Source organism: Oryzias latipes, chromosome 15, assembly GCF_002234675.1.
Source record: "Oryzias latipes chromosome 15, ASM223467v1".
In the NCBI taxonomy this organism is placed as follows: domain Eukaryota; kingdom Metazoa; phylum Chordata; class Actinopteri; order Beloniformes; family Adrianichthyidae; genus Oryzias; species Oryzias latipes.
The window spans coordinates 30301550-30324045 of record NC_019873.2 but is presented as its reverse complement, the minus strand read 5'-3'; the positions used below and the strand labels follow the sequence as shown (position 1 = coordinate 30324045).

General features: G+C 44.7%; 1 protein-coding gene across 3 annotated transcripts; it reads left to right on the top strand.

The window, feature by feature from the left end:
- Positions 1-741: 741 nt before the first annotated feature.
- LOC101159289 (monoacylglycerol lipase ABHD12) lies at positions 742-21993 on the top strand. 3 transcript variants are annotated; one of them, XM_011484797.3, is made up of 14 exons: positions 18078-18330; positions 18436-18514; positions 18996-19111; positions 19192-19297; positions 19489-19608; positions 19710-19740; positions 19822-19867; positions 20080-20209; positions 20609-20646; positions 20726-20805; positions 20883-20974; positions 21052-21130; positions 21214-21335; positions 21409-21993. In XM_011484797.3, the coding sequence occupies exons 2-14, from the start codon at positions 18477-18479 to the stop codon at positions 21428-21430; spliced, it is 1020 nt and encodes a 339-aa protein (XP_011483099.1). In that variant the 5' UTR covers positions 18078-18330; positions 18436-18476; the 3' UTR covers positions 21431-21993. The 3 variants fall into 3 exon arrangements, with proteins under 3 accessions (XP_004077570.1, XP_011483099.1, XP_011483098.1); XM_004077522.4 differs by lacking the exons at positions 18078-18330; positions 18436-18514 and adding an exon at positions 742-946; XM_011484796.3 differs by lacking the exon at positions 18078-18330 and having other exon boundaries at positions 18421-18514.
- The last annotated feature ends 503 nt before the right edge of the window (positions 21994-22496 follow it).

Here is a 22496-nt window from a genome sequence, read left to right as displayed (position 1 = left end):
ACTTTCAGTTTAGTTCCTGTTTACGTTTTGGCTTTTATTATTCGATATTAAATCTAAGACTTAGAGTTTTCTGTATGTCTTGGTGTTCATAACGGAATACTACAAAGATTTGATTCTGTTTCCAAAGTAAAGGAAGAACCAAAACCTCTGTGGCAGGTCTGCAACCTGAGGCCCCGGAGCCACTTTAGCCTCTTTTACCCTCTGTAGGGGCTCTCTGGCTGAAGAGAAATAAAATATTTTTTAAAGTAGTTTAACTTACATGAGTTAAGTTTATTAATGTACAGCAGAGGTATGTAAAGGTTTTACATCACGTTTCCCTCAGGATGCACGGATTTCAAACCCTAAACTAAACTTTGGTTTGAACTCTGACCTTTTGTGATCGCTCACTTCACTTGATGAGTTTAAGACGACGTAACCAGCCGTGTAAGCCAGGGTTGCTTTTAATGAACTCTACTTTTTATGTCATTTAAATGAAACTGATCTCAAATCTTCACACTTTGTGAACATTTAACACATGTCTTCATTACTGTTCTGGCCTCTGATGTTTTTAAGGTGGACCTGACTGTTGTCTGTTCCATTGAACAGGGTCTGCCTCAGATTTTCTCTCATTTGTGTCAAACATGTTTTCTGTGCCCTGAGGCCAGACTGGAAGAACGGCGGGTTCTGCTTAAGGTGGATTCGGGGGCATTGTGGTACAATAGCTGTCAGCTAAAGCAGGGCTACCTTAAAAATCCAATCCTGTCTTTCCTCGTAAATTTGCGATAAAAGTTGCTCAAAGTCCAAAGCGGGAGGAATTGTGAAGCGTGTTTCCTCGTGGACGTGGAAAACTACCGTGTTTTTAGTTCCACAGACGTAAGACTATGAAGAGAAGAAACCTCCAGCAGAAACCGTCTCCTTCCAAACCGACCAGAACCCGGAAGTCTGGCAGAACCGAGAAGCATGAACGGTGAGTTCACGGTCATCTGAACACTGACGTCACCAGCAAAGACTGCGTCACCGGCTCCTCCTTTGTGCTGTCAACGCGCTGCCATCAGAACCGAACCTTCAGCATGGAGCAGCCTAATACCTTAGAGGGCGTGGCTTTGACCACACGCTGCGGGGAATGCTGGGTAACTGAGTTCAGTAAGAAAAATAAATCTTACTGGGCAAAAAAGCGAAGGATTCAGACCCCAAACCCTTCTGAAGGTGGATTCTGATGCTCCAATGACGTCATGGAGCGGCCGTAGTGCAGCGGTAGGGCGGTCGACCCATGATCGTAATATTGCAGGTTCGATTTCCGCCTATTTGTCGAAGTGTCCTTGGGCAACACACCTTGCCTCTGGTGGGAGGTTGGCGTGAATGTGTGTGTGCATGGGTGAATGGGACTGACTGTAAAGCGCTTTGGGCCTTCGAAAGAGGGTAGAAAAGCGCTATACAAGTATACGCCAGTTACCATTTACCATCTTCTCTCCTAGATCTTGTGGGTTTAGTCCTAAACTCATGTTGAGCAGGAGCGCTTCAACCAGCTGAATTAGAGCAGAATCACGTTGCAGTCACTGGAAATCTTTTCTCAACAAGAAATGATTCATCAGCATTATGAACGGACAATGTCTCCAGACGTTGGTCCACCTCTCAAGTTCATTTGGGGGACAGTCCTGTAAGGAAATGCAGTCCTCCAGACCTCAGCAGCAGCTTCACCGCAGATTTGGAACTTGTGGAGGAACACTAGAAAAAGCAGACATAGTTTACAGATATAATCTGAACAACAACTGCTGTTCCATGATGGGGGTTCAAAATCATGATGGAGACAGGTGAAGGTTATAGAGACTGGTGGAGGTTTATAGAGACTGGTGGAGATTATAGAGACTGGTGGAGGTTTTAGAGGCTGGTGGAGGTTATAGAGACTGGTGGAGGTTTTAGAGACTGGTGGAGGTTTTAGAGACTGGTGGAGGTTTATAGAGACTGGTGGGGGTTATAAAGACTGGTGGAGGTTTTAGAGACTGGTGGAGGTTTTAGAGGCTGGTGGAAGTTATAGAGACTGGTGGAGGTTTTAGAGACTGGTGGAGGTTTATAGAGACTGGTGCAGGTTGTAGAGACTGGTGGAGGTTTATAGAGACTGGTGCAGGTTGTAGAGACTGGTGGAGGTTTATGATGGTTATAGAGACTGGTGGAGGTTTTGGAGACTGGTGGAGGTTTATGAAAGTCATAGAGACTGGTGGAGGTTATAGAGACTGGTGCAGGTTGTAGAGACTGGTGGAGGTTTATAGAGACTGGTGGAGGTTTTAGAGACTGGTGGAGGTTTTACAGACTGGTGGAGGTTTATGATGGTTATAGAGACTGGTGGAGGTTTATAGAGACTGGTGGAGGTTTATGAAGGTTATAGAGACTGGTGGAGGTTTTAGAGACTGGTGGAGGTTTATGATGGTTATAGAGACTGGTGGAGGTTTATGAAGGTTATAGAAGCTGGTGGAGGTTTATAGAGGCTGGTGGAGGTTTTGGAGACTTGTGGAGGTTTATGAAGGTCATAGAGACTGGTGGAGGTTATAGAGACTGGTGGAAGTTATAGAGACTGGTGTAGGTTTATAAAGACTGGTGGAGGTTATAGAGACTGGTGGAGCTTTTAGAGACTGGTGGAGGTTATAGAGACTGGTGGAGCTTTTAGAGACTGGTGGAGGTTATAGAGACTGGTGCAGGTTTATGATGGTTATAGAGACTGGTGGAGGTTTATAAAGACTGGTGGAGGTTTTAGAGACTGGTGGAGGTTATAGAGACTGGTGGAGGTTTTAGAGACTGGTGGAGGTTATAGAGACTGGTGGAGGTTTATGATGGTTATAGAGACTGGTGGAGGTTTATAAAGACTGGTGGAGGTTTTAGAGGCTGGTGGAGGTTATAGAGACTGGTGGAGGTTTATGATGATTATAAAGACTGGTGGAGGTTTTAGAGACTGGTGGAGGTTATAGAGACTGGTGGAGGTTTATGATGGTTATAGAGACTGGTGGAGGTTTATGAAGGTTATAGAGACTGGTGGAGGTTATAGAGACTGGTGGAGGTTTATGATGGTTATAGAGACTGGTGGAGGTTTATAAAGACTGGGGGAGGTTATAGAGACTGGTGGAGGTTTTAGAGACTGGTGGAGGTTTTAGAGACTGGTGGAGGTTTATAGAGACTGCTGGAGGTTATAAAGACTGGTGGAGGTTTTAGAGACTGGTGGAGGTTTTAGAGGCTGGTGGAGGTTATAGAGACTGGTGGAGGTTTATAGAGACTGGTGCAGGTTGTAGAGACTGGTGGAGGTTTATAGAGACTGGTGCAGGTTGTAGAGACTGGTGGAGGTTTATGATGGTTATAGAGACTGGTGGAGGTTTTAGAGACTGGTGGAGGTTTTGGAGACTGGTGGAGGTTTATGAAAGTCATAGAGACTGGTGGAGGTTATAGAGACTGGTGCAGGTTGTAGAGACTGGTGGAGGTTTATAGAGACTGGTGGAGGTTTTACAGACTGGTGGAGGTTTTACAGACTGGTGGAGGTTTATGATGGTTATAGAGACTGGTGGAGGTTTATAGAGACTGGTGGAGGTTTATGAAGGTTATAGAGACTGGTGGAGGTTTTAGAGACTGGTGGAGGTTTATGATGGTTATAGAGACTGGTGGAGGTTTATGAAGGTTATAGAAGCTGGTGGAGGTTTATAGAGGCTGGTGGAGGTTTTGGAGACTTGTGGAGGTTTATGAAGGTCATAGAGACTGGTGGAGGTTATAGAGACTGGTGGAAGTTATAGAGACTGGTGTAGGTTTATAAAGACTGGTGGAGGTTATAGAGACTGGTGGAGCTTTTAGAGACTGGTGGAGGTTATAGAGACTGGTGGAGCTTTTAGAGACTGGTGGAGGTTATAGAGACTGGTGCAGGTTTATGATGGTTATAGAGACTGGTGGAGGTTTATAAAGACTGGTGGAGGTTTTAGAGACTGGTGGAGGTTATAGAGACTGGTGGAGGTTATAGAGACTGGTGGAGGTTTTAGAGACTGGTGGAGGTTATAGAGACTGGTGGAGGTTTATGATGGTTATAGAGACTGGTGGAGGTTTATAAAGACTGGTGGAGGTTTTAGAGGCTGGTGGAGGTTATAGAGACTGGTGGAGGTTTATGATGGTTATAAAGACTGGTGGAGGTTTTAGAGACTGGTGGAGGTTATAGAGACTGGTGGAGGTTTATGATGGTTATAGAGACTGGTGGAGGTTTATGAAGGTTATAGAGACTGGTGGAGGTTATAGAGACTGGTGGAGGTTTATGATGGTTATAGAGACTGGTGGAGGTTTATAAAGACTGGTGGAGGTTTTAGAGGCTGGTGGAGGTTATAGAGACTGGTGGAGGTTTATGATGGTTATAGAGACTGGTGGAGGTTTATAAAGACTGGTGGAGGTTTTAGAGACTGGTCGAGGTTATAGAGACTGGTGGAGGTTTATGATGGTTATAGAGACTGGTGGAGGTTTATGAAGGTTATAGAGACTGGTGGAGGTTTTAGAGACTGGTGGAGGTTTTGGAGACTGGTGGAGGTTTATGAAGGTCATAGAGACTGGTGGAGGTTATAGAGACTGGTGGAGGTTATAGAGACTGGTGGAGGTTATAGAGACTGGTGGAGGTTTATGAAGGTTATAGAAGCTGGTGGAGGTTTATAGAGGCTGGTGGAGGTTTTGGAGACTGGTGGAGGTTTATGAAGGTCATAGAGACTGGTGGAGGTTATAGAGACTGGTGGAGGTTTACAAAGACTGGTGGAGGTTTTAGAGGCTGGTGGAGGTTATAGAGACTGGTGGAGGTTATAGAGACTGGTGGAGGTTATTGAGACTGGTGGAGGTTTATAAAGACTGGAGGAGCTTTTAGAGGCTGGTGGAGGTTATAGAGACTGGTGGATGTTTTAGTGACTGGTGGAGGTTATAGATACTGGTGGAGGTTTATGATGGTTATAGAGACTGGTGGAGGTTTATAGAGACTGGTGGAGGTCATCTGAACACTGACGTCACCAGCAAAGACTGCGTCACCGGCTCCTCCTTTGTGCTGTCAACGCGCTGCCATCAGAACCGAACCTTCAGCATGGAGCAGCCTAATACCTTAGAGGGCGTGGCTTTGACCACACGCTGCGGGGAATGCTGGGTAACTGAGTTCAGTAAGAAAAATAAATCTTACTGGGCAAAAAAGCGAAGGATTCAGACCCCAAACCCTTCTGAAGGTGGATTCTGATGCTCCAATGACGTCATGGAGCGGCCGTAGTGCAGCGGTAGGGCGGTCGACCCATGATCGTAATATTGCAGGTTCGATTTCCGCCTATTTGTCGAAGTGTCCTTGGGCAACACACCTTGCCTCTGGTGGGAGGTTGGCGTGAATGTGTGTGTGCATGGGTGAATGGGACTGACTGTAAAGCGCTTTGGGCCTTCGAAAGAGGGTAGAAAAGCGCTATACAAGTATACGCCAGTTACCATTTACCATCTTCTCTCCTAGATCTTGTGGGTTTAGTCCTAAACTCATGTTGAGCAGGAGCGCTTCAACCAGCTGAATTAGAGCAGAATCACGTTGCAGTCACTGGAAATCTTTTCTCAACAAGAAATGATTCATCAGCATTATGAACGGACAATGTCTCCAGACGTTGGTCCACCTCTCAAGTTCATTTGGGGGACAGTCCTGTAAGGAAATGCAGTCCTCCAGACCTCAGCAGCAGCTTCACCGCAGATTTGGAACTTGTGGAGGAACACTAGAAAAAGCAGACATAGTTTACAGATATAATCTGAACAACAACTGCTGTTCCATGATGGGGGTTCAAAATCATGATGGAGACAGGTGAAGGTTATAGAGACTGGTGGAGGTTTATAGAGACTGGTGGAGATTATAGAGACTGGTGGAGGTTTTAGAGGCTGGTGGAGGTTATAGAGACTGGTGGAGGTTTTAGAGACTGGTGGAGGTTTTAGAGACTGGTGGAGGTTTATAGAGACTGGTGGGGGTTATAAAGACTGGTGGAGGTTTTAGAGACTGGTGGAGGTTTTAGAGGCTGGTGGAGGTTATAGAGACTGGTGGAGGTTTTAGAGACTGGTGGAGGTTTATAGAGACTGGTGCAGGTTGTAGAGACTGGTGGAGGTTTATAGAGACTGGTGCAGGTTGTAGAGACTGGTGGAGGTTTATGATGGTTATAGAGACTGGTGGAGGTTTTGGAGACTGGTGGAGGTTTATGAAAGTCATAGAGACTGGTGGAGGTTATAGAGACTGGTGCAGGTTGTAGAGACTGGTGGAGGTTTATAGAGACTGGTGGAGGTTTTAGAGACTGGTGGAGGTTTTACAGACTGGTGGAGGTTTATGATGGTTATAGAGACTGGTGGAGGTTTATAGAGACTGGTGGAGGTTTATGAAGGTTATAGAGACTGGTGGAGGTTTTAGAGACTGGTGGAGGTTTATGATGGTTATAGAGACTGGTGGAGGTTTATGAAGGTTATAGAAGCTGGTGGAGGTTTATAGAGGCTGGTGGAGGTTTTGGAGACTTGTGGAGGTTTATGAAGGTCATAGAGACTGGTGGAGGTTATAGAGACTGGTGGAAGTTATAGAGACTGGTGTAGGTTTATAAAGACTGGTGGAGGTTATAGAGACTGGTGGAGCTTTTAGAGACTGGTGGAGGTTATAGAGACTGGTGGAGCTTTTAGAGACTGGTGGAGGTTATAGAGACTGGTGCAGGTTTATGATGGTTATAGAGACTGGTGGAGGTTTATAAAGACTGGTGGAGGTTTTAGAGACTGGTGGAGGTTATAGAGACTGGTGGAGGTTTTAGAGACTGGTGGAGGTTATAGAGACTGGTGGAGGTTTATGATGGTTATAGAGACTGGTGGAGGTTTATAAAGACTGGTGGAGGTTTTAGAGGCTGGTGGAGGTTATAGAGACTGGTGGAGGTTTATGATGGTTATAAAGACTGGTGGAGGTTTTAGAGACTGGTGGAGGTTATAGAGACTGGTGGAGGTTTATGATGGTTATAGAGACTGGTGGAGGTTTATGAAGGTTATAGAGACTGGTGGAGGTTATAGAGACTGGTGGAGGTTTATGATGGTTATAGAGACTGGTGGAGGTTTATAAAGACTGGTGGAGGTTATAGAGACTGGTGGAGGTTTTAGAGACTGGTGGAGGTTTTAGAGACTGGTGGAGGTTTATAGAGACTGCTGGAGGTTATAAAGACTGGTGGAGGTTTTAGAGACTGGTGGAGGTTTTAGAGGCTGGTGGAGGTTATAGAGACTGGTGGAGGTTTTAGAGACTGGTGGAGGTTTATAGAGACTGGTGCAGGTTGTAGAGACTGGTGGAGGTTTATAGAGACTGGTGCAGGTTGTAGAGACTGGTGGAGGTTTATGATGGTTATAGAGACTGGTGGAGGTTTTAGAGACTGGTGGAGGTTTTGGAGACTGGTGGAGGTTTATGAAAGTCATAGAGACTGGTGGAGGTTATAGAGACTGGTGCAGGTTGTAGAGACTGGTGGAGGTTTATAGAGACTGGTGGAGGTTTTACAGACTGGTGGAGGTTTTACAGACTGGTGGAGGTTTATGATGGTTATAGAGACTGGTGGAGGTTTATAGAGACTGGTGGAGGTTTATGAAGGTTATAGAGACTGGTGGAGGTTTTAGAGACTGGTGGAGGTTTATGATGGTTATAGAGACTGGTTGAGGTTTATGAAGGTTATAGAAGCTGGTGGAGGTTTATAGAGGCTGGTGGAGGTTTTGGAGACTTGTGGAGGTTTATGAAGGTCATAGAGACTGGTGGAGGTTATAGAGACTGGTGGAAGTTATAGAGACTGGTGTAGGTTTATAAAGACTGGTGGAGGTTATAGAGACTGGTGGAGCTTTTAGAGACTGGTGGAGGTTATAGAGACTGGTGGAGCTTTTAGAGACTGGTGGAGGTTATAGAGACTGGTGCAGGTTTATGATGGTTATAGAGACTGGTGGAGGTTTATAAAGACTGGTGGAGGTTTTAGAGACTGGTGGAGGTTATAGAGGCTGGTGGAGGTTATAGAGACTGGTGGAGGTTTTAGAGACTGGTGGAGGTTATAGAGACTGGTGGAGGTTTATGATGGTTATAGAGACTGGTGGAGGTTTATAAAGACTGGTGGAGGTTTTAGAGGCTGGTGGAGGTTATAGAGACTGGTGGAGGTTTATGATGGTTATAAAGACTGGTGGAGGTTTTAGAGACTGGTGGAGGTTATAGAGACTGGTGGAGGTTTATGATGGTTATAGAGACTGGTGGAGGTTTATGAAGGTTATAGAGACTGGTGGAGGTTATAGAGACTGGTGGAGGTTTATGATGGTTATAGAGACTGGTGGAGGTTTATAAAGACTGGTGGAGGTTTTAGAGGCTGGTGGAGGTTATAGAGACTGGTGGAGGTTTATGATGGTTATAGAGACTGGTGGAGGTTTATAAAGACTGGTGGAGGTTTTAGAGACTGGTCGAGGTTATAGAGACTGGTGGAGGTTTATGATGGTTATAGAGACTGGTGGAGGTTTATGAAGGTTATAGAGACTGGTGGAGGTTTTAGAGACTGGTGGAGGTTTTGGAGACTGGTGGAGGTTTATGAAGGTCATAGAGACTGGTGGAGGTTATAGAGACTGGTGGAGGTTATAGAGACTGGTGGAGGTTATAGAGACTGGTGGAGGTTTATGAAGGTTATAGAAGCTGGTGGAGGTTTATAGAGGCTGGTGGAGGTTTTGGAGACTGGTGGAGGTTTATGAAGGTCATAGAGACTGGTGGAGGTTATAGAGACTGGTGGAGGTTTACAAAGACTGGTGGAGGTTTTAGAGGCTGGTGGAGGTTATAGAGACTGGTGGAGGTTATAGAGACTGGTGGAGGTTATTGAGACTGGTGGAGGTTTATAAAGACTGGAGGAGCTTTTAGAGGCTGGTGGAGGTTATAGAGACTGGTGGATGTTTTAGTGACTGGTGGAGGTTATAGATACTGGTGGAGGTTTATGATGGTTATAGAGACTGGTGGAGGTTTATAGAGACTGGTGGAGGTTATAGAGACTGGTGGAGGTTTTAGAGACTGGTGGAGGTTATAGAGACTGGTGGAGGTTTATGATGGTTATAGAGACTGGTGGAGGTTTATAAAGACTGGTGGAGGTTTTAGAGGCTGGTGCAGGTTGTAGAGACTGGTGGAGGTTATAGAGACTGGTGGAGGTTTATGATGGTTATAGAGACTGGTGGAGGTTTATAAAGACTGGTGGAGGTTTTAGAGACTGGTGGAGGTTATAGAGACTGGTGGAGGTTATAGAGACTGGTGGAGGTTTATGATGGTTATAGAGACTGGTGGAGGTTTATAAAGACTGGTGGAGGTTATAGAGGCTGGTGTAGGTTTATGATGGTTATAGAGACTGGTGGAGGTTTATGAAGGTTATAGAGACTGGTGGAGGTTTTAGAGACTGGTGGAGGTTTTGGAGACTGGTGGAGGTTTATGAAGGTCATAGAGACTGGTGGAGGTTATAGAGACTGGTGGAGGTTATAGAGACTGGTGGAGGTTTATGAAGGTTATAGAAGCTGGTGGAGGTTTCTAGAGGATGGTGGAGGTTTTGGAGACTGGTGGAGGTTTATGAAGGTCATAGAGACTGGTGGAGGTTATAGAGACTGGTGGAGGTTTATAAAGACTGGTGGGGGTTTTAGATGCTGGTGGAGGTTATAGAGACTGGTGGAGGTTATAGAGACTGGTGGAGGTTTATAAAGACTGGAGGAGCTTTTAGAGGCTGGTGGAGGTTATAGAGACTGGTGGAGGTTATAGAGAATGGTGGAGGTTTATGATGGTTATAGAGACTGGTGGAGGTTTATAAAGACTGGTGGAGGTTTTAGAGACTGGTGGAGGTTATAGAGACTGGTGGAGGTTTATGATGGTTATAGAGACTGGTGGAGGTTTATAAAGACTGGTGGAGGTTTTAGAGGCTGGTGGAGGTTATAGAGACTGGTGGAGGTTTATGATGGTTATAAAGACTGGTGGAGGTTTTAGAGACTGGTGGAGGTTATAGAGACTGGTGGAGGTTTATGATGGTTATAGAGACTGGTGGAGGTTTATGAAGGTTATAGAGACTGGTGGAGGTTATAGAGACTGGTGGAGGTTTATGATGGTTATAGAGACTGGTGGAGGTTTATAAAGACTGGTGGAGGTTTTAGAGGCTGGTGGAGGTTATAGAGACTGGTGGAGGTTTATGATGGTTATAGAGACTGGTGGAGGTTTATAAAGACTGGTGGAGGTTTTAGAGACTGGTCGAGGTTATAGAGACTGGTGGAGGTTTATGATGGTTATAGAGACTGGTGGAGGTTTATGAAGGTTATAGAGACTGGTGGAGGTTTTAGAGACTGGTGGAGGTTTTGGAGACTGGTGGAGGTTTATGAAGGTCATAGAGACTGGTGGAGGTTATAGAGACTGGTGGAGGTTATAGAGACTGGTGGAGGTTATAGAGACTGGTGGAGGTTTATGAAGGTTATAGAAGCTGGTGGAGGTTTATAGAGGCTGGTGGAGGTTTTGGAGACTGGTGGAGGTTTATGAAGGTCATAGAGACTGGTGGAGGTTATAGAGACTGGTGGAGGTTTACAAAGACTGGTGGAGGTTTTAGAGGCTGGTGGAGGTTATAGAGACTGGTGGAGGTTATAGAGACTGGTGGAGGTTATTGAGACTGGTGGAGGTTTATAAAGACTGGAGGAGCTTTTAGAGGCTGGTGGAGGTTATAGAGACTGGTGGATGTTTTAGTGACTGGTGGAGGTTATAGATACTGGTGGAGGTTTATGATGGTTATAGAGACTGGTGGAGGTTTATAGAGACTGGTGGAGGTCATCTGAACACTGACGTCACCAGCAAAGACTGCGTCACCGGCTCCTCCTTTGTGCTGTCAACGCGCTGCCATCAGAACCGAACCTTCAGCATGGAGCAGCCTAATACCTTAGAGGGCGTGGCTTTGACCACACGCTGCGGGGAATGCTGGGTAACTGAGTTCAGTAAGAAAAATAAATCTTACTGGGCAAAAAAGCGAAGGATTCAGACCCCAAACCCTTCTGAAGGTGGATTCTGATGCTCCAATGACGTCATGGAGCGGCCGTAGTGCAGCGGTAGGGCGGTCGACCCATGATCGTAATATTGCAGGTTCGATTTCCGCCTATTTGTCGAAGTGTCCTTGGGCAACACACCTTGCCTCTGGTGGGAGGTTGGCGTGAATGTGTGTGTGCATGGGTGAATGGGACTGACTGTAAAGCGCTTTGGGCCTTCGAAAGAGGGTAGAAAAGCGCTATACAAGTATACGCCAGTTACCATTTACCATCTTCTCTCCTAGATCTTGTGGGTTTAGTCCTAAACTCATGTTGAGCAGGAGCGCTTCAACCAGCTGAATTAGAGCAGAATCACGTTGCAGTCACTGGAAATCTTTTCTCAACAAGAAATGATTCATCAGCATTATGAACGGACAATGTCTCCAGACGTTGGTCCACCTCTCAAGTTCATTTGGGGGACAGTCCTGTAAGGAAATGCAGTCCTCCAGACCTCAGCAGCAGCTTCACCGCAGATTTGGAACTTGTGGAGGAACACTAGAAAAAGCAGACATAGTTTACAGATATAATCTGAACAACAACTGCTGTTCCATGATGGGGGTTCAAAATCATGATGGAGACAGGTGAAGGTTATAGAGACTGGTGGAGGTTTATAGAGACTGGTGGAGATTATAGAGACTGGTGGAGGTTTTAGAGGCTGGTGGAGGTTATAGAGACTGGTGGAGGTTTTAGAGACTGGTGGAGGTTTTAGAGACTGGTGGAGGTTTATAGAGACTGGTGGGGGTTATAAAGACTGGTGGAGGTTTTAGAGACTGGTGGAGGTTTTAGAGGCTGGTGGAGGTTATAGAGACTGGTGGAGGTTTTAGAGACTGGTGGAGGTTTATAGAGACTGGTGCAGGTTGTAGAGACTGGTGGAGGTTTATAGAGACTGGTGCAGGTTGTAGAGACTGGTGGAGGTTTATGATGGTTATAGAGACTGGTGGAGGTTTTGGAGACTGGTGGAGGTTTATGAAAGTCATAGAGACTGGTGGAGGTTATAGAGACTGGTGCAGGTTGTAGAGACTGGTGGAGGTTTATAGAGACTGGTGGAGGTTTTAGAGACTGGTGGAGGTTTTACAGACTGGTGGAGGTTTATGATGGTTATAGAGACTGGTGGAGGTTTATAGAGACTGGTGGAGGTTTATGAAGGTTATAGAGACTGGTGGAGGTTTTAGAGACTGGTGGAGGTTTATGATGGTTATAGAGACTGGTGGAGGTTTATGAAGGTTATAGAAGCTGGTGGAGGTTTATAGAGGCTGGTGGAGGTTTTGGAGACTTGTGGAGGTTTATGAAGGTCATAGAGACTGGTGGAGGTTATAGAGACTGGTGGAAGTTATAGAGACTGGTGTAGGTTTATAAAGACTGGTGGAGGTTATAGAGACTGGTGGAGCTTTTAGAGACTGGTGGAGGTTATAGAGACTGGTGGAGCTTTTAGAGACTGGTGGAGGTTATAGAGACTGGTGCAGGTTTATGATGGTTATAGAGACTGGTGGAGGTTTATAAAGACTGGTGGAGGTTTTAGAGACTGGTGGAGGTTATAGAGACTGGTGGAGGTTTTAGAGACTGGTGGAGGTTATAGAGACTGGTGGAGGTTTATGATGGTTATAGAGACTGGTGGAGGTTTATAAAGACTGGTGGAGGTTTTAGAGGCTGGTGGAGGTTATAGAGACTGGTGGAGGTTTATGATGGTTATAAAGACTGGTGGAGGTTTTAGAGACTGGTGGAGGTTATAGAGACTGGTGGAGGTTTATGATGGTTATAGAGACTGGTGGAGGTTTATGAAGGTTATAGAGACTGGTGGAGGTTATAGAGACTGGTGGAGGTTTATGATGGTTATAGAGACTGGTGGAGGTTTATAAAGACTGGTGGAGGTTATAGAGACTGGTGGAGGTTTTAGAGACTGGTGGAGGTTTTAGAGACTGGTGGAGGTTTATAGAGACTGCTGGAGGTTATAAAGACTGGTGGAGGTTTTAGAGACTGGTGGAGGTTTTAGAGGCTGGTGGAGGTTATAGAGACTGGTGGAGGTTTTAGAGACTGGTGGAGGTTTATAGAGACTGGTGCAGGTTGTAGAGACTGGTGGAGGTTTATAGAGACTGGTGCAGGTTGTAGAGACTGGTGGAGGTTTATGATGGTTATAGAGACTGGTGGAGGTTTTAGAGACTGGTGGAGGTTTTGGAGACTGGTGGAGGTTTATGAAAGTCATAGAGACTGGTGGAGGTTATAGAGACTGGTGCAGGTTGTAGAGACTGGTGGAGGTTTATAGAGACTGGTGGAGGTTTTACAGACTGGTGGAGGTTTTACAGACTGGTGGAGGTTTATGATGGTTATAGAGACTGGTGGAGGTTTATAGAGACTGGTGGAGGTTTATGAAGGTTATAGAGACTGGTGGAGGTTTTAGAGACTGGTGGAGGTTTATGATGGTTATAGAGACTGGTGGAGGTTTATGAAGGTTATAGAAGCTGGTGGAGGTTTATAGAGGCTGGTGGAGGTTTTGGAGACTTGTGGAGGTTTATGAAGGTCATAGAGACTGGTGGAGGTTATAGAGACTGGTGGAAGTTATAGAGACTGGTGTAGGTTTATAAAGACTGGTGGAGGTTATAGAGACTGGTGGAGCTTTTAGAGACTGGTGGAGGTTATAGAGACTGGTGGAGCTTTTAGAGACTGGTGGAGGTTATAGAGACTGGTGCAGGTTTATGATGGTTATAGAGACTGGTGGAGGTTTATAAAGACTGGTGGAGGTTTTAGAGACTGGTGGAGGTTATAGAGACTGGTGGAGGTTATAGAGACTGGTGGAGGTTTTAGAGACTGGTGGAGGTTATAGAGACTGGTGGAGGTTTATGATGGTTATAGAGACTGGTGGAGGTTTATAAAGACTGGTGGAGGTTTTAGAGGCTGGTGGAGGTTATAGAGACTGGTGGAGGTTTATGATGGTTATAAAGACTGGTGGAGGTTTTAGAGACTGGTGGAGGTTATAGAGACTGGTGGAGGTTTATGATGGTTATAGAGACTGGTGGAGGTTTATGAAGGTTATAGAGACTGGTGGAGGTTATAGAGACTGGTGGAGGTTTATGATGGTTATAGAGACTGGTGGAGGTTTATAAAGACTGGTGGAGGTTTTAGAGGCTGGTGGAGGTTATAGAGACTGGTGGAGGTTTATGATGGTTATAGAGACTGGTGGAGGTTTATGAAGGTTATAGAGACTGGTGGAGGTTTTAGAGACTGGTGGAGGTTTTGGAGACTGGTGGAGGTTTATGAAGGTCATAGAGACTGGTGGAGGTTATAGAGACTGGTGGAGGTTATAGAGACTGGTGGAGGTTATAGAGACTGGTGGAGGTTTATGAAGGTTATAGAAGCTGGTGGAGGTTTATAGAGGCTGGTGGAGGTTTTGGAGACTGGTGGAGGTTTATGAAGGTCATAGAGACTGGTGGAGGTTATAGAGACTGGTGGAGGTTTACAAAGACTGGTGGAGGTTTTAGAGGCTGGTGGAGGTTATAGAGACTGGTGGAGGTTATAGAGACTGGTGGAGGTTATTGAGACTGGTGGAGGTTTATAAAGACTGGAGGAGCTTTTAGAGGCTGGTGGAGGTTATAGAGACTGGTGGATGTTTTAGTGACTGGTGGAGGTTATAGATACTGGTGGAGGTTTATGATGGTTATAGAGACTGGTGGAGGTTTATAGAGACTGGTGGAGGTTATAGAGACTGGTGGAGGTTTTAGAGACTGGTGGAGGTTATAGAGACTGGTGGAGGTTTATGATGGTTATAGAGACTGGTGGAGGTTTATAAAGACTGGTGGAGGTTTTAGAGGCTGGTGCAGGTTGTAGAGACTGGTGGAGGTTATAGAGACTGGTGGAGGTTTATGATGGTTATAGAGACTGGTGGAGGTTTATAAAGACTGGTGGAGGTTTTAGAGACTGGTGGAGGTTATAGAGACTGGTGGAGGTTATAGAGACTGGTGGAGGTTTATGATGGTTATAGAGACTGGTGGAGGTTTATAAAGACTGGTGGAGGTTTATGATGGTTATAGAGACTGGTGGAGGTTTATAAAGACTGGTGGAGGTTTTAGAGACTGGTGGAGGTTATAGAGACTGGTGGAGGTTATAGAGGCTGGTGTAGGTTTATGATGGTTATAGAGACTGGTGGAGGTTTATGAAGGTTATAGAGACTGGTGGAGGTTTTAGAGACTGGTGGAGGTTTTGGAGACTGGTGGAGGTTTATGAAGGTCATAGAGACTGGTGGAGGTTATAGAGACTGGTGGAGGTTATAGAGACTGGTGGAGGTTTATGAAGGTTATAGAAGCTGGTGGAGGTTTCTAGAGGATGGTGGAGGTTTTGGAGACTGGTGGAGGTTTATGAAGGTCATAGAGACTGGTGGAGGTTATAGAGACTGGTGGAGGTTTATAAAGACTGGTGGGGGTTTTAGATGCTGGTGGAGGTTATAGAGACTGGTGGAGGTTATAGAGACTGGTGGAGGTTTATAAAGACTGGAGGAGCTTTTAGAGGCTGGTGGAGGTTATAGAGACTGGTGGAGGTTATAGAGAATGGTGGAGGTTTATGATGGTTATAGAGACTGGTGGAGGTTTATAAAGACTGGTGGAGGTTTTAGAGACTGGTGGAGGTTATAGAGACTGGTGTAGGTTTATGATGGTTATAGAGACTGTTGGAGGTTTATAAAGACTGGTGGAGGTTTTAGAGACTGGTGGAGGTTATAGAGACTGGTGTAGGTTTATGATGGTTATAGAGACTGGTGGAGGTTTTAGAGACTGGTGGAGGTTATAGAGACTGTTGGAGGTTTATAGATACTGGTGGAGGTTATAGAGACTGGTGGAGGTTTATAAAGACTGGTGGAGGTTTTAGAGACTGGTGGAGGTTATAGAGACTGGTGGAGGTTATAGAGACTGGTGGAGGTTTATGATGGTTATAGAGACTGGTGGAGGTTTATAAAGACTGGTGGAGGTTTTAGAGGCTGTTGGAGGTTATAGAGACTGGTGGAGGTTATAGAGAATGGTGGAGGTTTATGATGGTTATAGAGACTGGTGGAGGTTTATAAAGACTGGTGGAGGTTTTAGAGACTGGTGGAGGTTATAGAGACTGGTGTAGGTTTATGATGGTTATAGAGACTGGTGGAGGTTTATGAAGGTTATAGAAGCTGGTGGAGGTTATAGAGACTGGTGGAGGTTTATAAAGACTGGTGGAGGTTTTAGAGGCTGGTGGAGGTTATAGAGACTGGTGGAGGTTTATAAAGACTGGAGGAGCTTTTAGAGACTGGCGGAGCTTTTAGAGACTGGTGGAGGTTACAGAGACTGGTGGAGCTTTTAGAGACTGGTGGAGGTTATAGAAGCTGGTGGAGGTTTATAGAGACTGGTGGAGGTTTTGGAGACTGGTGGAGGTTTATGAAGGTCATAGAGACAGGTGGAGGTTATAGAGACTGGTGGAGGTTATAGAGACTGGTGGAGGTTTATAAAGACTGTTGGAGGTTTTAGAGGCTGGTGGAGGTTTATGGTGTTGCATCATATGGTTTCTGTTCAATTCAATTTTATTTATATAGTATAATATTACAAAAGTAGTGATTCCAGTGGGTTTCATACTGGTCATTGTATAAGAACATGAAATCAGTTATAGGATTCAATAGGTCATGGCTGAACTAAACTAAACAGGCTAAGCTAAACTACTAAATTACGAGGAATGACAGGATTGGAGTTGTTAAGGTAGTACTGCTTTAGCTGACAGCTATTTTAGCACAGTGCCCCTGAATCCACATTAAGAACTCACCGTTCTTTCAGTTTGGCCTTTGTGCACTGAAAACATTTCGACACAAATGACTTAACTAAACAGACTTGACTACACTGGGCATCCCTGCCCTTAGACCCTCCTGGTTAAGGAAAAACTCCTAAAAAAACAGATTCCAGGAAAAAAAGAAGAAACCTCAGGGGTGTCCACGAGAAGGAGGGATCCTCCCCCAGGACGGACATCACTGAGGCCCAAAGGGCCTTACAGTCACAACTTCCATTCACAGACACCTATATACACGCACACATCCTCTAGCCTTTAGTCCAAACCATCTGTCGTACACAGGACTTTGGGCATCTGTGCCTTGCCCAAGGACACTTTGAAGCACAGGCTGGCAGATCAGGAACCAAACCTGTGACTTTCCATTCACAGATCGACCACTGTACCTCTGTGTCAAGGCGACCCCATTAAGGCGTATTTAGCATGTTTTAAGGTAGGCGATAAAAAGAAGCTTCTGTGATGACCTCAGCAGGGTGTGGGCGGAGCTTCAGCTGGAGGAGGCGAGTAAGATGTTCTTTCTAGCATGAGAGGTGGAACATGAGTTCCTTGTCTTCAGGAGCAGTTTGGTTGATTTTAAACTGAAGAGGAGAATATTAATGTGTAAAATACATAAGATGGGAGAGAAAACTGTGCACAGAGATCAAACACTCTTTAAAACGACAAAAGCAGTTTCTGATGATCCCACCTCCAGGTAGATTTCCTGTGTTTGGGATTTTATTCCAACTTTCTGTGAACAAAGCTGCACAAAAGGAGACTAGAACAACAGGGAAGCTGAGCGGGAAAGAAAACAGCCGAAGAGGTGAGATGGAGGTGTCAAGTAGACTTTGAAAGCAGCAAAAAGTAATTTACAGTTTGGATTGAAACTCGTCGGCAGAAGAAGTGCAGAGAGGAAAGGTGCAAACATGCGACAGCAGAGTTCACGAGGAGACAGACGCACAAACGGCTGAGGTTAACAACCCAGATGCTTTGGCTGCTTTTCTTACAAGATGGGAGTCCTTATAAAACATTTGGAATCAGTCAAAATTCAAGTTTAAATGCAAAATGTTAACATTTGATATATGGAAACGATTCATATCAAAAGTTGCTTCATCAGAAATGATAAAAACTCATGCAAAGAAAAAAGTCTAATTAAAGGCTTTCATCGTTTGATTTTATTTACTTCCTTTCTTTAACTCAAGTATGTCATTTAATTAAAACATGAATTTTGCTTGTAAATGTCAAAATATATGACTACGCCTTGGTTCCTTTCAGAATAAAAGACCTGAACCTCTCACCCATCCAGTCCCTGCATCCAGTCTCCTAAACTTAAGACTGACTGATTAGTGTTAATTGGTGGGGGTGGGGGGTTATTGTCCAGTAATTGGCTGCGGTCTGGAAAACATGGTTCCTCCACCTCCAGGGGATTGACTGAGTCCAGCGACTGCCTGCATCTTGATTACACCGTGCAGTTCTTCGGCATGTCTCCTCACCGCTGCTGCATCTCTGCCGGAGGGATGGATGCCGGTTTGTATTTGCAGCACGGCCTCTTGAATGAATTACAGAGGATTTTTGGGAGATTTCTATCTGTGGTTTTTCACTTGATGTGTCTTACGTCACCGATGTGTTTAGATTCTCTGAAGCTGCAGGCAGAGAAAATCGTTTGATTGCTGATGTTGGTTTGGGTCGTCACTCTTGTTGAAAGTGTGAGGTGGGTGAAAGATGGTCAATTTGTTAATGAAAACAGTTTTTTTTCTGCCACAGAAAAAGCTGTTTGGTTTCCATGTCAGCTCTAGATCCTGAAGGAGATAATGAAAAGAAGCATCTGAGATGCTATAGATGGGATAAAAGGCCAAGAAGGTTTTTCTGTGGAATGTTCAGCATCACTGCAGGAAGCAGCGTAGAGGTGATGCTGGGGACACGAACAAATGCTTCAGCTTCTCTAAAATATAAATATCTGGACTCTCTTTCAATTAAATAAACATTTGTTCATGTTAGTAAAAAAGCAAACAAAAAGCTAAAGCAGTGCTGCAATATAGACACACTAGACATACTCCCCAGAAGTTCTGACCTTCTGCCCCGCCTTTGAGCAAAGCAGCTCCTCGGCAGGACTGTGCTGCCTCTGCTCTGCTCCATGAACAGATTTCAGGAAATGATGCTTTTCATTTCTGTGTGTCTCCATCTGATATCAGGCTCCAGCCGTGGATCAAGTGGGGGTTACTGGCTGCCTTTGTTGTCGTCATTGTGATTCCTGTCACACTGGTAGTGATGCCGGAAATACTTCAGCAGTTTGTGTACAAGTACAGACGTAAGGACTGTCAGTTTGGGGGAAGACATGTCCGTTGTTGGTTGAAGTCCAGACTAAAGCCGGGTTTTGCTCTTGTGCAGTCAGAGTGCCGTTCTTTGTGGACCTAAGCCGGCCTGCTGACTTCTCCCTTAATCACACCATCAACATGTATCTGACCACAGAGGAAGGAATTTCCCTTGGTGTGTGGTGCGTATTTGTTCATTACTCCCTAAAGTAACATGGAATGTTAGTGCATTGTGAGCTGTTTTTATTTAATTTATTTGTTTATTTGACAGGGACATTGCACATTAAAAAGCATTTCTGCCAATGCACCAGAGTTAGCTACAAAGCTATTTTTCATCTGTTGTCCCTGGACTGACGGTAACATTTTGATTAAGGCACACTGTCCCTGCACATCGCTTGGGAGAGGCTCAAGGGAAGGACCTTGCTTGGTACCAGAACTCTTTAAGGGATGGAAGTCCAGTTTTTATATATTTTCATGGAAACACAGGCACGAGGTATTAGAAACACATTTTTTAAAGAATTCGAAAAGATGATGTTAATGTTTATTTTTACAATAAGGTCTTTTTTTCTTCCTGTTTGCTCATCATCTCCACAGAGCAGCTGTACACCGAGTGGGCGTGGCTAAAGTGAGCTTTCATCAGAACTTGTTTTTGAAGAAGGGACATGCAAGTATTTGTACATGACTGACAGCTATGATGTGTCTGCAGTTACTGAGTGCGCTTGGCTACCATGTGCTGGTCCCTGACTACAGAGGTGAGTCCACAGGGAGATTCACGCTGTGACTGGTCCCCGTGGACTCATGAACGGCTCCGTCACTAAAACTGTTTGCAGCTGCATGATCCCTGCAGACCAGAGTAGTTCTGGTTGATTGCTTTGGTTGCTTCAAGTGGGGGAAAAGAAGAAATCAATTACTGCCACCTTGTGGTGGTGCAAGGTAAATCTCCTGACACGAGGCTTTCTGGCAGGTTTTGGAGATTCCACGGGAGAGCCAACAGAGTCCGGTCTGACCACGGATGCCACCTACTTGTACAACTGGGTCAAAGCACGCAGTGGAGACAGCCTTGTTGTGATCTGGGGTCACTCTCTTGGCACTGGGTCAGTTAAAGACTCTTCATCATTCTTCATCAAACATTTTCTCCTTTTCAATTTCTTCTCTTCCATTTCTGCCCACTGAGAGGACTATAATAAAACTCAGTTAATTTAGAGAAGTAGACTATTTTCCAGAAAAGCTTGAAGCTCGGCTGCTTTGCTCTGACATCAAAAACAAAGACGACCAAATCTAAAACCATGTTGAGACCAAAGCTCGAGCCTTTCTGTGGAAATAATTGAAGTTGATTCAGCCACTAAATGACAAGCTTTTCCAAATCTTATCTGCAGGTCAAATAGTGGAGGCTTTTACAGCTGAAATGAGTGACTCTTATGACTGGAATGAGCCAACGGTTACACATCTGCTCTGTCATTCAGGAAGTGAAGATTCCTGTTGTTATTTTGCAGGGTGACCACCAACACTGCAGTCAAACTATTGGATCAAGGTGGGTTTTAGCCGTAATGTCACAGATGCTGGAGGACAGCAGTCCAGCCTGTGGGTATGGAACCTGCTTGCCGTTTCAGGTGTGGTCTTTGATGGCGTGATCCTGGAAGGAGCGTTCAACAGCCAGCGACAGCAGATCCCATATGATCCCTTCACCTGGGTACAGCAGAGCAGCACTGTGGTTGTTTTTTTAGCTGCTTCTGTATCATTCTTGACTTTGTTTTTCTGCTTTTCAAGTATTACTGCAGATTACCAAGTTTGGAAAGCCTCTGTTACTTGTTTGCGAAGCCACTAGCAAAAGATACCATCATGTTCCCCTCTGAACAAAAGTGAGTTCATGCGGTTCTTCTGTATTCTTAAAGTTTGCAATGATCGATGCAAACAGAACTATATCTTCTTTCTGCAGTTTGAAGAAAATGAAGAGCCCAATACTTTTCCTTCATTCAGAGGACGACCATTTAGTTCCCATAGAAATCGCCCGTCAGGTAAAGCTGATTCAATCAGGTTAAATAAAACACAGTTGTGTGTTTGTAGTGGCTGTGATTGTATCTGATGTGTTTTATTCCAGACGTATGAAGTGGCTGCGAATGCGCAGAGTTCCAACCGAGTCAGGCTGGTGACCTTTGACGGTTCTCTGGGATATCTGCACAACGGCCTATACAGAGACCCCAAACTGCCAGGCATCATAAAGTGAGGGAAAGACCTTCATTTATGCTGCTGAATATGTCTTTGGATGTAAATATGTGTTTGTTTTCCACCACAGGGAGTTTGTTCAGTCTTTATAAAGTTGGACAAAAGCGACTGAAGAAGGAAAAGTCCAGACTGCCGACTGACATCGTCTGATCGAACGCTGCGCTCTTATGCTGCATTTTTCCATAATGTTTTGAATGGATTATTTTTAATTGCTATTTTGTAATAATTACCACTGCTGGTGACTGGATCTTATTGGGTTGTAAAGCCACAATTGTAAGGAAATAACATTTCTAGAATCATTGAAGCACATCAGATAAATGTGTTTTCTCCGTCTGCATTTTAATGGGAGAAGTTCATTCTACTGCTACTAGAACACAGTTTATGTGAAAAAGAATAGAAAATGATTTTTAAAACGGAATTTTCTAAACAGGGAAATTTAAAAAATGTAGGAAATATTCTTTCCAGATTTCATTTTACCTTCAGGAAACCTGGAAAGCTTCGTTTAAAGTTGTTTCAGCATAAAATCATCTTCTGATTTGTTTGAGAGGAAGGAAGCAGAACTGTCACACAATGCATTTCATCTTTAAGGAACTGAATTAATACATACAAACTCTGATGTTCTGATCATATTAAATGTGAATACAGATGAAGGGAATCAAGTGTTTTTTTTCACTGACATTTGTTTAAACAGGATTTGAAATCCACAAAGGCCCGTTTGATGTTTATGGGATTGTAGCTGTAAAATTCAGTTTAAATGACTCTTTGCAAAAGTAAGAGCGTAAAAGAAGATCTACTTTGTGAGCAGCTCTTTGTTTTTTTAGCAGTTTCTTTTCTGTATTCTTGGATACTTGAAGAAAACATCCAGAGTCATTCAAGCTGAGAAAAGTCAGATCAGTGGCGTAGAAGTCTAGACTCAAATTCTGAGACTTGGAACAGAAAGTTGGACGTTTTTTCAGGGGATGGGGGAACTTTTCATTTTCCGTTTTTGATACTCTTCCTCTGAGCCTTATCGGTTCCCGTAGCATCAGAACCGACAGGCTTTGGCAGCTCTCCGGTCTAGGCGGTCGGATGACGTGGCTGAAGGCTGCGGACGCTGCGCGCAGTCTCTAAAATCACCGGCCATCCCTCGTTCTGCGCGTTGATTGCACACGGGGAGTC

Excerpts from the sequence above, each read along its gene's own strand:
- LOC101159289 (XM_004077522.4), top strand. The coding sequence starts at position 861 with ATGAAGAGAAGAAACCTCCAGCAGAAACCGTCTCCTTCCAAACCGACC. Across the intron at positions 19,609-19,709 it reads CATGGAAACACAGGCACGAG|AGCAGCTGTACACCGAGTGG; the intron begins GTATTAGAAACA and ends TCATCTCCACAG. Across the intron at positions 21,131-21,213 it reads CCATAGAAATCGCCCGTCAG|ACGTATGAAGTGGCTGCGAA; the intron begins GTAAAGCTGATT and ends GTTTTATTCCAG.